The sequence below is a fragment of the Geotrypetes seraphini genome, chromosome 13 (assembly GCF_902459505.1).
Source record: "Geotrypetes seraphini chromosome 13, aGeoSer1.1, whole genome shotgun sequence".
NCBI classification, from domain to species: domain Eukaryota; kingdom Metazoa; phylum Chordata; class Amphibia; order Gymnophiona; family Dermophiidae; genus Geotrypetes; species Geotrypetes seraphini.
Window position 1 is genome coordinate 11,513,085 of NC_047096.1, and position 15,262 is coordinate 11,528,346.

At 46.4% G+C, this 15,262-nt stretch overlaps 1 protein-coding gene across 2 annotated transcripts; it reads left to right on the plus strand.

Annotated features, from left to right (window-relative positions):
- The first annotated feature begins 216 nt into the window (after positions 1-216).
- Positions 217-15,046, plus strand: CDKN1A (cyclin dependent kinase inhibitor 1A). 2 transcript variants are annotated; one of them, XM_033918948.1, is made up of 3 exons: positions 217-254; positions 9,895-10,341; positions 14,770-15,046. In XM_033918948.1, exons 2-3 carry the CDS (start codon positions 9,906-9,908, stop codon positions 14,823-14,825), a joined length of 492 nt encoding a protein of 163 aa, XP_033774839.1. In that variant the 5' UTR covers positions 217-254; positions 9,895-9,905; the 3' UTR covers positions 14,826-15,046. The 2 variants fall into 2 exon arrangements, with proteins under 2 accessions (XP_033774839.1, XP_033774840.1); XM_033918949.1 differs by lacking the exon at positions 217-254 and adding an exon at positions 3,068-3,152.
- The last annotated feature ends 216 nt before the right edge of the window (positions 15,047-15,262 follow it).

The following is a 15,262-nucleotide window of genomic DNA, read 5'->3' on the forward strand; positions in this document are numbered from 1 at the left end:
ACAGGCTCTTCTTGGGGGTAGGTCCACTGACTCTGGAAGCGGGAGCAGTGCCACTGGGTGCCCGGGCCAGATGTGGCCGACCTGGCCGAGGGCAGTGCCAGCTGCCACCCTGCAGCTCGGGTTTCCCAAGTCCCGCCCTGCCCCAAACAGCCCATCCTGTGCCCGGCCCAGCGCTATAAAAGGCGGCACTGGCTCTGCTCTCGGCATTACGAGGGAGCCGCCGACTCGACGTCCCCGGAGGAAGCGGCACAAAGGTAGGAGCCGAGTTGTTTACGACCCGGGGAGCCAAGCCTCTGCCCTCCGGTGCCCCCTCATCTCACAGGCCCCCGCTAGTAAGGGGGGGGGGGAGCAGAGGGCAGAGCTATTTGCATCTCGAGAGCCACATCTGGGGGCTGTGCGAGAAATCACGACTCTCCGGGAAGGGGGAGACTCAGCGGAGCCAAAAGGCTGGGGGAGGACCTGCCACATCTGGAGGAGTCGCTGCCACGGATTCTGGTGGCCCACTCGCGAGCTGGTGCCACGTCCCCCCCCCCCCCCCCCGTCCCGGCTGGTCAGGGCAGCTTCATCAAAAGACTCCTCGTCGGCGGTGGCGAAGGAGGTCGGGTCCGGACGACTTGGAATGGGGGAGGGGGGTGCTGGGGCTGATGTGGTTCGGTACTGCTATTGTTTTAATTTCAGTGACCGGGGAAGTGTAGTAGACAATGACACGGAACAAATTTTTCCCGTCCCCGCGGGAACTCATTTTCCCGTTCCAGCCCGGTTCTCAACCGCACAAGCCTCAAACGCTTTAAAATCCTAAGTAGCCACATTCTAGAGCTCAGATTGTGATGTCATAATGCCTCATTCCACCAATGCCTAAGCTCCGTCCTCCTCTGCACAAGCCTCAAAGCTTACAGGAATGGGACAGCGACAGCGACAAATCTGTTGGGACGGGATAGGAAAATTGAGTTCCTGCGGGAATGGGAACAAATTTGTCCCTTTATGTCATTCTCTAAAGTGTAGCAGGGGTTGAGGTATTGGGAAGCCCTCCAGGTTTGGCAGGTGAAGGCTGGAAGGAATGTGGCCTGCTGCATTCTTTCCTTTCCAGAGAATTTTTGGATTTGTTTTGATTCATTCTTTTGGGGTTCAGGGCTGGGAGGGTGGGCCTGCCTGGTATGTCCCTAGGAGGGTGCAGCCACCCCCATGATGGCCATTCTTCCTGCACTAGAAACATAGAGCTAGGATGATAGATAAAAGCCAAATGGCCCATCCAGTCTGCCCATCCGCAGAAACCATGATCTCTTTCTCTCTCCGAGAGATCCTACGTGCCTAATCCAGGCTTTGTTTCTGTCTCCACCACCTCTACCGAGAGCCTCTTCCAGGCATCTTCCACTCTTTCTGTAAAAAGGCCTTTCCATAAATTACTCCGGAGCCTGTCACCTCTTAACTTCATCCTATGCCCTCTCATTCCAGAGCTTCCTTTCAAATGAAAGAGACTCGACTCGTGCATTTATATTACGTAGGTATTTAAACGTCTCTATCATATCTCCCCTCTCCCGCCTTTCCTTCAAAGCACGGGGAGGTCTTACACCACCCATCATCCCCCCCCAGTCATGAAGGATAGCCTGGGCCACCTCACTACCATCTTTACGTCTTCTGTACACAGACTAGAATACAAGATGCCGGGAGAGGGTTTGAACGTGAGCCCAGGCATCTCTGAGACTTCAGCAAGAGTGTGTGTCTATTTTTCCCACTTTAGCCAGGATCCAATTTTGAATCCTTATTCCTCTATTGCAATCAGGTGGCCGAATGTGAATCCCACCCCTCCCCCGCCCTAATATCTAGGTTCTTTGTCTTAGCCTAGAAGACAAGAAGAGACCCTCCTGAACTGGTGGCCAAAAATCAAGCTGGGTGCAGGCATGCCACTAGGGATTATAAGCTCTCAGGGACAGAGACTGCGCAGTCTTGTGAATTGATATGACTTCCTATTATCCATATCTGTACACAGCTCTACACCGTCGTCACCAATAGAAAACACAGACAGATCCCAGGGTCAAGTCGCCCAGTGCCTTTAGGTAGAAGCGAGCCTGGGTGCCGGTTTTGTTTTCCTTTTTCATTCGAGCGTTTTGGAGGGCTTGCGCTTGTTTCCTTTCTGAGCTTCGTAGTAAATGATCGCTCTTCCTCCTCTGGAAAGCCCTCAAGGCTGCCAGAGATTACATCAGTACACATACCCACCCCGGATTCTTCCTTGTCACAACCCCTCCTCAAGCAGCCTGGAACACTTTTTTTTTCCAGGAAATAAGGTTTTTTTTTCCTTCCCCCCTCTGTCGAAAGCTCTTTTCCAAGAACTCACAGGACATTTTGTGAACAGAATCCCTGTTCCCTGGAAAGGGGAAGATGGGAGTGAATGAGGGAGGAGGATGGCGGCCTGCTTGCTTTTCTTCACCAACCCCTGGTCAGACGTCTTGGAAAGGAGCCAAAAGTTGTACTACGATAAGACTGCTAGATCAGTGGTCTCAAACTCGCGGCCCGCCAGGTCCTATTTTGAGGCCCTCGGTATGTTTATCATAATCACAAAAGTAAAATAAAACCGTTTCTTGATCATACGTCTCTTTAGCTATAAATGACAATATTATTATTAAGACTTAGCCAAAAGGAAAGATTTATAAACTATAAAGAGTTTTATCTCATGCAAAATTGTCATTTCTTTAATAAGACATTAACCATTTTGTCCGAGGCCCTCCGAGTGCCTACAAATCCAACAAGTGGTCCCGCAAAGGGTTTGAGTTGGAGACTGCTGGGCTAGAGCGAGTAATGGCGCAGTCTGTTTACCGGGAATCCCTTGTCTGCTCAGGATGGGCTGTCTGGAAATAAATCTTGTGACTCACCCACTTCTGAGACGGCACAGGCCCTGGAAGGCTTCCAGAGCTGTCAGTCCTCTGGATATGCTTGGGCATGTTCAGGACAGGGGCCCCGAGTTCCCTCCTTATGTGACTAAGCCGTGACTGTCTGGGCTACACGGGCAGGTGACTCACGTCACCCAGTGGGATGTGCAGTCGTAGACTCTGCCCAGCTATGACAGCGTTAGGTCAGGACATGCCCGGACGATGCCTTCTGCAGTCATTGCAGGCACTAGAGCCGATGTACACTGGGCTTGTTTCCTGTAACAATCTGTAAGTCTGTAAATTGGGATTGTGAAGAGTTTTATTTTGGGGGTGGGGGGGTGGCTTTTGGGGGGAGGGGGGATCTCTCCTATTAAATAGAATTCCTTTCTATTGTACACCACTGTGTTTACTTTGTATAATTAAGCGTAGGGTTGCCGTATGGCTCCCGAAAAAGGAGGTCGGATTGAGACATCCGGCTTTTTCTACCACTGCTTTCAAGGGAAGTAAAACCCAGATGTCTCAATCCGTCCTCCTTTTTCGGGAGCCCTACGGTAACCCTACGAGTGTATCAGTGTATCAAACCTATACCTGATGTAGTGGAGAGTTAAGAGAGGAATTGTCTAAGCGATGCCAACGTCGGGCCTTTACAGGATACCAGCTTAGCTCTGATCTCATGCCTAGCTCTGGGCGCGCCACCGACGTCTGCTGCAACCTGGCGGAAAATGCGCAACTAATGGCAATTGGTTGCATAAATTACTCTCTTCTGTAGCCTGCTGCCCGACAGCCAGACCATGGGAGATAGCCAGCCGTCTCCCACGGTCCATGGCAGAAACCAGAAATCCAATGCCGGCGCCGTATCCTTCTGACCTTCTGTTGTGACGTTACGGAATTCGCTGGTAGGGCAGTTGAGAAAATGTGCCGATAGCGGAACTTTTGGGAAGCTCCTCAAAATGCAATTGTTTGTTAATTCTTTATCATAGGGCCGGATGATTTGTCCCTCTTTGGTGGGGTTTTAACTATTATGTGCGCAGATATATTGTAAAACCGCCTAGGAATTAGACGGTATAAAAATTTTTAAAAATAAATAAGCATCCAGCAACCAGCGTTGAATTTCTGGTGTAGTTTTGGCCGGCTAAGCTGATATTCAGTGGCTGGCAGGGTAAGTCCTAGCGGCGAAAGATAGACCGGCTTTTTAGGTGGGTCTATCTGGCCGCTGAACTTAGCCAGCGAGCCGCTGAATGTTGGCGTTGACGGACTGTGTCATGTGACGTAGCTGATGACCGGGCGATCCATCGAATGGGATATTCAGTGGGCGAAAAACAGCCGATATCTGGCTGCGTGCTATTTAGCTGGCTGGGCACCAGTTGCGACTGGCTAAGTTGCGTTGAATATCGGGTCCATTATGCCTAATTTTTGGGAATAGAAACAGAGAAAAATGAAGGCAAATAAAGACCATGTGGCCTATCTAGGTCGGAATGTTTCAGCACGGAATGTTTCATCGCGGCCCCGATGAAGCCGTCACGCTGAATCGTCTTCTCCACGCTACTGTGGGCGCCTCTCTTCCTCTCTGCTCCAGCGGCGTAGTAAGGGGGGAGCGAGACGTATGAACTGCCCTCCCCCCCTGGGTGCCATCTTGCTAGGGTGCCAGGGTCTCGGTGCCTCTCGTCTCCACCCTTCCTTCCCCCCACGTACCTCTTCTCTTCCCCCTCCCTCCCCCTCTGTGAGCAACATCTTCCACCCCTTGATCACACTGGCCTCGACTCCCTTCCGACATCCCTTCCTAGTCGTAGGACCAGGACATTCCCAGTTTGAGGGGCTGTGCTGCTTTGATGCCCCCGAGCTGACAGCCGGGTGCAGGAAGATTCATTGTGGCCCATTCAGCGCTGAAATGGCCACGCTGAATCATCCAAAACCCTCCTCTCCCTTAGAAATCCAACGGGCTTGTCCCAAGTTCTCGACAATTTGCCTCCACCACCTGCACTGGGAAGCCCTTCCGAGCATTCACCACCCTGGGATTTCCTCTGCCATAGTGAGCGTGTAAGATAGTACGCCTCAGTTATTGGTCCGGAGCCCTGACGCAGCTTGTGGGCGAAACGGCAGCTAGTTTGATGTCGGCGAGGACTGGTAGGGATGCAGTGACATTCAATAATCATGAACGATTCACCCTGCCCTGCTGTTGAAGCTTACTGGCTTGATTTTTTTTGAGGTTCTAAATTGTACTTTGAAGAAATAGTGCATTTTTGAAGAAAAATTGATTATTCAGCGGGTCAGGAGGGGGATTAAGAGCCGGTGAGGATTTATTCCTTTTCTAGTGCAGTGGTAAATATCGAGCAACGCACGGGGATCTGAGGCTCTCCCCTTAGGAGATAATTAAAAGCGATTGGAAGTATCCAGTGCAGGAAGATGTTTTTCAATGAGTCTGTGTCAACTTTAAATGTTCTTCAACAGATTTGAGAAAGGTATCGGAGTCGGAATTTCCTCTGACCTTCCCAGGCCACTCCCTCTTCTGAGTTGTACGCTACAAAATGCAGAGCAGATCTATACATAGACCCAAAAGAGTGCCAATTGGCGTGGAGGAGTGGGCCTAGTGGTTAGAGCACCTGTCTCGGCAGGGCACCCTGAGCTTGTGAGTTCAGTTCCCACTGCAGCTCTTTAGGACTCTGGGTAAAGTCACTTAACACTGCCCCATGTCAACTGCTTTGTGTAAACCGCACAGAAAAAAACCTGTATATTAAGTCCCATCCCCTGTGGTTAGTGACAGTTAATGCCTCATTAATTAGTTTGCTATGGGTCTGGGTCGGATTTGGGTAGAATCTAGGGGTAAGTGACTTACCTAAGGTCACTAGGAGTTGAACTGGGCTGTTCTAAGGTTCCTCTTCCACCACATTAGGCTAATCCTCTTCTGTATTTTGTGGGAGGGCTGGGGACGGGCATGTGCTCTTTTGGAAATCAAATGCCTGTGTGGTGGTGTTTCCTGATTTGAACTCAGCTTACAGGAACGCCCCTTTTCAGTGTGGCTAAAAGCAGGTGCCCTATGGAACCCACACAGGCTTCTAGCCACATTTGACCGTTCTTAGCTTGGCCATTTGATGTTGCATAAAAGCCTCTGAAAATTGCTCTCTCCCAGAATATTCTTACATGGGGGGGGAGTAATATGAAAAAATGTTTAGGATAGGGGACGAGACGTGATATACTGCCTTTCTGTGATTATAATCAAAGTAGTTTACATATTATGTACATGTATCCAGTGGCATATAAGGGGGGAGGGGCCCCGGGGAGGTGGTCAGGTGCCATCTTGCTGAGGGTGTGTCCTCCTCACCTCTACCATCATGCGTGCGCGCGCTTCCCTCCCCCTTACCCCCGTAACATTCCTGGCGCGAGCAGCAACCCCCAGCCAGCGTCGGCTCTTCCTCTGATGTCACTTCCTGGATGAGGGTCCAGGAAGTGATGTCAGAGGAAGAGCCGGCGCTGGTACGACACCAGCTTGGGGGTTGCTGCTCGCACCAGGAACATTACAGAAGTGTGAGGGAAGGGAAGCGGTGTGCGCCTGGCAACCCCCCCTCAGGCACCTCTCGCCCTTGCTCTGCCGCTGCATGTGCTTATTTTGTTCCTGGGGCAAGAGAAGGTGACGGGACTTTCCCAGAGTTGCAGGAAGCTGCAGTGGAAATGATTCTCCGGCTATTGCACAATTGTTTCCCACGTACTCACCTTTATAGGACCCCCAGGGACCCCTGAAGAAGACTTTTTGTCGAAACGCGGACCGTGTTGGGTCCTGTATCTCTAGCGGACTAGGTCCTTTAAGGCTCTTATGTGGATAATTTACTTTTATGTGGATGGAATTATTTTATGTGGATGATTTTAGTGTACCTTTGGAACTTTGATACTTTCAAATAAAGTCCATTTGGGAACATCGTCACTCAACAGAGTTTTTTTGCTTTTCTCTGGATTTTCTTTCTTTGTGGATATTTTGGGGTCAATTCCTTTTGTTTTTTACTCTGCTGCTCCTAGCACATACATGAGCAAATGTCAATGTTTCACCTTAGTGCCGCTCTGTAATTACATTGCATATGTTACATAGGACAAACGCACGCCGACAATTGCACCCCGGCATTTGCACGCACGACAAATGCGCGCATTGAATAGGAGGTCCGCCCCGACAGGATACTATTTTGTCTTTTTGAGGGAGTACCCCCCCCCCCACACACACACACACTACACTTAACTGATTCACTTCCTATCTAGTGTTAGGGTTAGGTTTACATTAGAGAATGACACGGTGACAAAATTCATCACCGTTCCCGTTCCCGCGGATAACCGCGGGAAATAATCCCATGTAATTTTCTAGTGTCTATTTCAACCTCAGTCCTTCTACACCAGCATTCTTCAAAGCAAAGCTTTTGGGTCAGTGGTTGTGGCCATTCATACTCTGATTCTTATGTGAGCCAAGGATAATGAAGCCATTGTGACATCACTGATGTGATTGGCTCTTAGGCACTGGTGGAATGAGGCATTATGACATCACAATATCTGCTCTGGATACCAGAGACTGTCATTCTGTAGTGTCTATTTCAACCTCAGTCCTTCTACACCAGCATTCTTCAAAGCAAAGCTTGCGGGTCAGTGGTTGTGGCCATTCATACTCTGATTCTTTCTTCTTTCCTTAAAGAATGACATGTCTCACTATGTAAATTCCTTACCTAGACAGGCTTTGTTGGACATAGTTCAAGACAAGTTATCTGAGGCCCTCTGCTTAACAGCTCATGACCCCACCCCACTCAGTGCTTATCATCGCTATTTGCAGGGGCTGGCTGGAGACCTGGACTATAGAGCCTTGGCAGAATCCTGGTCTTTGGACCTACAAACCACAATTACAGAGTCCATGATAAAGAGGGGTTTTACATTGAGATCACGTATCCTGGTAGCAGCAGTAGAGAGGGAACGTTATTATAAATTCTTGGTTCGTGCCTATATGGCACCCATAAGAGCGCATCAAGCCCACATCAGTACTTCAGCAAGGTGCCCCAGATGTGCAGCTGCCAGAGCAACTCTTGGACACATGTTTCTGTTATGCCCCGGTATTCAAGCCTACTGGCGGCGTATAGGACGTACAATACAGTCTCTATGGAATTGCTCCTGGACACGGACGTCGACTTTTCTCTTTACATTGAAATTCTCCTTGGACCCGGTTACACCTGGGGTGAATGCATTTGTACAAAGAGCTATCCTGGTGGGCATAAAGACTATTTTACAATGCTGGTTGTCCCCGCACACGCCTTCTGTATCACAATGGCGGACTCAGATGATTTATTGGGCTGGTTATGAAAGACAAGATATTCTAGACATACACTCTAAGAGAGGGGTCCAGTATCTTCGATGCTGGAGACCCTTTTGTTTAACTCTGTCTCCCGCAGCGAAAGCTCGATTATTGGAGTGAACCTATACAGGCGAGTTTAACAGTGGCTGTTCCCTGGGGGGGGGGGGAATGGGAGGAGGGATCATTATCAAGGTTTTGCACTTTGTTATGACTTGTATTTCATGTTTGTTGTTTATTGGAAATAATAAAACAAATTTAAACATAAAGAATGACATGAAGATGGTTTCCCGCGGTTATCCGCGGGGACGGGAACGGTGATGAATTTTGTCACCGTGTCATTCTCACGGTGACAAAATTCATCACCGTTCCTGTTTCCCCACACTCTGACTTCCACAGCCTAAAACTGAGGCTGAAAATGACCAGTGAGGCTGAAAATGACCAGATGTGAAGTAATTTGATGTTGATACTGTTTTGTCGGAGTTTATCACTCTATTCTAATCCAGTAAGCAAACACACTGTGATACAGCATCACCACCTTGTGGAGAGATTGCAATACTACAAGGAATTTCCCAGCTCCTGTCTGCTGTGTGTCTGGGTCACTGACCGTGAAATATGTTAACGAGTGTGAGCATGTACCTTTAAGATTGATGCACATAATGAAACAGGACATCATAACTTAAAAAAAGGATTTTGGAAGTTTTTAGCATTGATACGTAAGGGGAGCTGGGGTTTTTTTTTAGAATGATGTAAACCAAAGGCTGAGTTCAATGTCCCTGCCTCGGTAGGCTCAGTGTAAAGGTTGCTATTTCTTTTTTTTTTTTTTTCAATTAATCTTTATTCATTTTTAAAGCTCACAATAAGTGTAACATATAATACAATCATTTATACTTTAATAACACTTAATATATCATCAAATTCTAACTTGCATCAAATAACCCCCCTCCTTTATACCCATAAGCAAAAGAAATCATAAAATATTCCCACCCACCCCCCACCCCACTCTGGACGTGTTTGAACCAAAGGGAAAAAATAATATTTATTCTATACAGTAATTTCAGTCTTTACAGTATCTTGTTAATGGCTCCCAAATAACCTGAAATTTTTTAAAATTTCCCTGCTGCATGGCAATTATCCTTTTCATTTTGAATATGTGACATAAAAGAGTTCCACTAAAAACTGTAATTCAGCCTCTTCCAATCTTTCCAGTTATTCGTAATCTATTTCTTTTTAGATAGCAAATATTTTTACTTTTTGAAAATTCAAATGTCAGTCTACATTTTGCTTTAAGAAATCATCTGGAAGCACACTCAAAAGAGAACTGGGGTCATCCTGTGAACCCCCCCTTTCGTCCTCTGTTCTTTGTAAACTAATCAAAAATCCTCATTTGCATCTAAGGCAGTAATTTTGCAAAGTGGCTCCGTATTTTAGGTGCTACAAAGGGTGCGAATTCTAAAAGGTTCACCTAAGTCATTAGTTACATTAGGGTTGCCAGATTTTCAGTCTGGAAAATCCGGACCCCTAGGCCCATCCAAAGGCCTAGGGGTCCGGATATACTCGAAAGATATCTCATCAGCGAAAGATACCTTTATAAATTTGATTAAGTTATGTTGTAAACCGCTTTGATCCTTTTGGGCTGTAATGCGGTCTATAAAGATTTTAATAAACGTCATCCACAGTCGCTCCCTCCAACCACTTTGTTCTCCCTCTCTCTTCCAGCAACTGCCATCATGGGCTCATCGAGGAACAACATTCTCCGTTCCACGGTCAGTGAAAAGGTCTGCCGAAACCTGTTTGGAGCAGTGGATCACGAGCAGCTGAAACGCGACTGCCAGGAGCTGCTTAAGAGTTTCCACGAGGAGGCAAAGCAGAAGTGGAACTTTGACTTTGTCAATGAGGTGCCACTGGAAGGAACCTACAAGTGGGAGAGGGTCGTGGCGCAGGTGGGCGTGCCGGCAGCGTGCCACCAGCGGCCTCTTCTCCGTGCACTTCCTAACCAGACTTGCCCAGAAGAGAATGAGAGAGAGAACAGTCCCAGCTCTTCTGCCTCCGCTGCCGTTGAGCAGGTTTGCCGTTTGCCTTTGTCAGAAGAACCACCTCAGGGTTCTTCGGCTCGTGTGTCGAAGTCCCAGAGGAAAGCAAAACGAAAGCAGACTGTTATCACAGGTAACTTGAAATGATGCTCAGCTTTCTTTAACTTCTGGCACAGAGGTGGGCAAACTATGGACTCCAGTGCAAAAGCAGGCTTGAGGCTCTTTCTTCTGGCCTATGGTGCAGTTCTTGAGAAGACCTGATCTTACTTTTTTATATTGAGTCATAACTAGAATATGGGCCTAAGTAGGGTTGCTAGATTTTACATTTGTTTGATGCAGTTTGATGTGTGGAGTACGCGGCCTGCTCACACAGTCAAACTGCATCAAACAAAAAAGCAGGGCTCTTGGACTGAGGATTCTCTGAACCTCCTGAAAGCCCTGCCAGTACTGATCTGAATTTGATTGGCTGAGCAGCATCTGTCTGTTACCTGCTCAACCAATAAAATTCAGAGCAGCGCCCTCAGGGCCGGTGGGGGGTGGGGTGAATCCCCTGAAGGCCCTGACCATACGCCACTGCCAAGGGGGTTAGACAGTGCTCAAAGCAAGGGGATGGCAGCTTCCTGAAACTTTAAAAAAAAAATGTTTTCAGTCACATGGTCAGAACTCTGGAAACTGTCTTCATCTATCACAGCATGTAGATCATACCCTGGGCTTTTTCTCTCTACTTCACAGAAAGGGTGGTGTATGAGAAAGTCTCCCGGGGAGGAAGCATAAAAGAGGAAGAGAAAGCAGGAAGCCCTGGGCTAAGCACAGATTTTCTTTAGATGTTGAGAAATGAGGAATAGAACTGGAAGAGCCAAAGGCAAGTCCTAAAACCATTAAAAATGCTGAACTGGATGAGTCCAAAGTCCACACAAGGGCCAGTCCAGGTTACAGGTACACAGCAGGATCCAAAAAAGTACACTTCTCCCTCTATATTTGCGGTTTCAATTATTCACGGTTTTTAGTTTGCTGGCTCCTCCCCCCCAAATTACATCAGCTTGCATAGAGAAATCGCCGATTCCAAGCGTTTACAGAGAAAATCACTGTGTGTTGCCTCTCATTCAGGAACAGGCCAGGTCTCCCACCATGTTATTCACGATGGTTTTTAATAGCAAACAGTGAATAACATAAACTAAACTAAACCTTAAGTTTATATATGTAATGTAATGTAATGTAATTTATTTCTTATATACCGCTACATCCGTTAGGTTCTAAGCGGTTTACAGAAAATATACATTAAGATTAGAAATAAGAAAGGTACTTGAAAAATTCCCTTACTGTCCCGAAGGCTCACAATCTAACTAAAGTACCTGGAGGGTAATAGAGAAGTGAAAAGTAGAGTTAGAGGAAAAATAAAAATAAAATAAACATTTTAACAAGACAGCATTGATCTAAATACTTTGGAAGGTAGAAGAGAGGAGAGAAAGGAATAGAAGCAGAAGGGGGAGCCGTTGAACAGTAGAATTCTGCAGCATCCACTATCTCCTCCTCTCCCTATTGGCTAAGGCTCTTAACATTTGCATATCTTCTTCCCATTGGCTAAGGCTCTTTGCCTGCATTGTGATGTCATAGAGCTTTATGGTTATAGAAACCTAGAAACATGATGGCAGATGAAGGCCAAATGGTCCATGTAATGTAATGTAATTTATTTCTTATATACCGCTACATCCGTTAGGTTCTAAGCGGTTTACAGAAAATATACATTAAGATTAGAAATAAGAAAGGTACTTGGAAAATTCCCTTACTGTCCCGAAGGCTCACAATCTAACTAAAGTACCTGGAGGGTAATAGAGAAGTGAAAAGTAGAGTTAGAGGAAAAATAAAAATAAAATAAACATTTTAACAAGACAGCATTGATCTAAATACTTTGGAAGGGAGAAGAGAGGAGAGAAAGGAATAGAAGCAGAAGCGGGAGCCGTTGAACAGTATATATATATATATATATACCGCATCATCTCCACGGAAGTAGAGCTCGGCACGGTTTACAAGAACTTAAAAATGAGAAAGGGTAGGAAAAGGCTTACATAAGTTTATAAATCGAGTGGCAAAGTAAGGGAAAAGAAATGACATGTTAGAGAAGAGCCAGGTTTTTAGTTGCTTGCGGAATAAATGGAGGGAGCTCAGGTTCCGCAGCGGGATAGTAAGGTCATTCCAGAGACCTGTGATTTTGAAAAGAAGTGATTTTCCCAGTTTACCTGCGTGGAGAATACCATGTAGGGAGGGGAAGGATAGTTTTAATTTATGGGCGGTCCTGGTGGAGTCAAGGCACGAGGAGTTGAAAGAAAGTGGGATTAGGGAAGGAAGGATGCCGTGAATAATCTTAAAAGCCAGGCAAGAGCATTTGAATTGGACTCTGGAAATCACTGGGAGCCAATGAAGATTGGCCAGGAGTGGGGAGACGTGGTCAGATTTACGTTTTGCAAAAATTATTCAGCGGTTTGTCTGTATTTGCGGTTCTGTTAATCCCCTATCACAGCGAATACGGAGGGAGAAGTGTAGATGCATTCCTGTGGCTCACTGCCAGGGATAAGTGGTGGAATCTGGGATTTAAATACAGGAAAATCACAGTCTTATCTGCCCTGCATTATTCAGTGAGCATTTCTGGCAGTCTCTAAGGCAGGGTAATACCCTGAAAAATGCAACATCCTACATCTATTTCTTTGGCTCGAAGACAAAGGTGTGCGCCGACAACCGAGCGCAAGACGTTAGCGCACGCTGAAGAAAAAGAGTGTTTTAAGGGGCTCTGATGGGGGGTTTTGTTGGGGAACCCCCCCACTTTACTTAATACAGATCGCGGCGGCGTTGTGGGGGGTTTGGGGGGTTGTAACCCCCCTCATTATACTGGAAACTTAACTGTTTCCCTGTTTTTTAGGGAAAAAGTGAAGTTTTCAGTAAAATGTGGGGTGTTACAACCCCTCCAAACTCCCCACAACGCCCCCACAATGCGGCACGATCTGTATTAAGTAAAGTGGGGGGGTTACCCACCCACACCCCCTGTCGGAGCCCTTTAAAACAGTCATTTTCTTCGGCGCGCGGCTCCGCGTTGCGCTCAGTTGTCTGCACGCACCTTTGTCCCGGTGCGTTTTTGACCTGACACCATTTCTTTTTCATTTATTATTATTTTTTAAATTGAAGTTTAACATATAAGAAGTGATTAAATAAAATACAATGAGATTTTACAGAACAAATGATTTTTATACATGTAAAACGTGGATGCAGAGAATACTAAAAGCATCTATATAGACAATTTTAAAATATACATACGTAACCATATGACTAGGTAAAGACCAAAGATTTGATAAGATTCGATTAGAACCCATTTTAGTAAATTAAGCATCACAAATTACAGTGCTCCCCCGGTCATTCGCGGTCAGCGATTCACAGTCCAGGTCATTCGCGGTATTTTCTGACCACGAATGACTAGGCAGGAGAGGGCAGCATGTCAAAGCAGCTCTTGATTGGTAAGGTCTGACTTTAGTGCAGGAAGAGGCATTCGGAGCATACCGTGAGTGATTTCCTTCACTCGCCGGCACTCTGGCTGCCTTCTCCTGTCTCCCCCGCGAATATCGGGGTAGTACTGTACACTTAAAGTTACCAGCTGAAATGTAACAATTACCTTAAAAATAAGAAGAGACATTTGTTATTGGAAACCATATTTTGTTAGTTTTAAAGCTCCTATTAGGGAATTTGCTTTGTAGGAGAGAATCATTTGCAGAATAAGAGCCATAAGGGTGTCAGGTCAAAAGCGCGCCTGGACAAAGGCGCGTGCAGACAATTGAGCGCAGCGCGGAGGCGTGCACCGAAGAAAATTACTGTTTTTAGGGGCTACAACGGGGGTGTGTGTGTGGGGGGAACCCCCCCTTTACTTAATACAGATCGCGCCACGTTGTGGGGGCATTGTGGGGGGGTTTGGGGGGTTATTACCCCCTACATTTTACTGAAAACTTCACTTTTTCCCTGTTTTTAGGGAAAAAGTTAAGTTTCCAGTAAAATGTGGGGGGTTACAACCCCCCAAACCCCCCACAACGCCGCCGCGATCTGTATTAAGTAAAGTGGGGGGGGGGGCTCCCCAACAAAACCCCCCGTCGGAGCCCCTAAAAACAGTAATTTTCTTCGGCGCGCGCCTTTGTCTTCCGCGATTATGTCTATGAACCGCCATAAGAATATCGAGTAACTTAGAATGCCATTAGTCCGGTACATCAGGCAAAGCAAAAGAACGAACGATAACAATATCAAAAGATAACCGAGAAGAAATAGTGCAAATGGTTTTCCATAATGGTCTCCAAAATGGTTGAATATTTGGGCAGTCATAAATCATATGCTTAAGGTCACCTAAATTTCCATTACAATGGCAACATTTATTTGTATTCGTTAAAAGGGCCCTATGTAGCTTTCTAGGAGTCCAATATGCATCTGTTTCTATCTGGCCCTATGGAGTGTCATGAAAAGAAACGACCGTGCTTTAATTTCTTAATTTTCAAGAATGTGTCATTATTTTTCCCTTTCCCATTTCTTTCAGATTTTTACCATTCAAAGAGGAGAAACATCCAGTGCTCCCCCAAAGATAGAAAGTGATGGTCTGACGCAGAGCTGCCCCTGCACCCTATGTAGCGTTCCAAGAACTTCTGTACTCTAGATTACCACAACCCGATGGTTTATTTAAATCTCCAATTTTATATAAGCTGTTGTACAAAAGTGTACATATGGGGTATTCTTAATACTGTATGTTTGATATCATTAATATATATCTATATGTATCTATAAAATCTTCTATTAAATGTAATCTGATGTTGCAACTAGGTGACATTGAAGTACTCCAGGGACATTGGCTTCCCCTCCTGCTGGCGTCTCTCTCTGTGATCTTGGGCATGTCACCTCATCATCTTGGACTTCACTGTATTGAGAAATGGCATCCTTCCTTCTTTCTTTCTCCCTCCAAAAACCTTCCTGCAGTTGGAGCACTAGCTAACAGCATCCTGACCATCCACCGTGGAGATGGTTCATGGATACAC

Bases quoted from the DNA above. Each gene is read 5' to 3' on its own strand.
- CDKN1A (XM_033918948.1), top strand. From the start codon at position 9,906: ATGGGCTCATCGAGGAACAACATTCTCCGTTCCACGGTCAGTGAAAAG. The intron at 10,342-14,769 runs GTAACTTGAAAT...CATTTCTTTCAG, and splicing joins AAAGCAGACTGTTATCACAG to ATTTTTACCATTCAAAGAGG.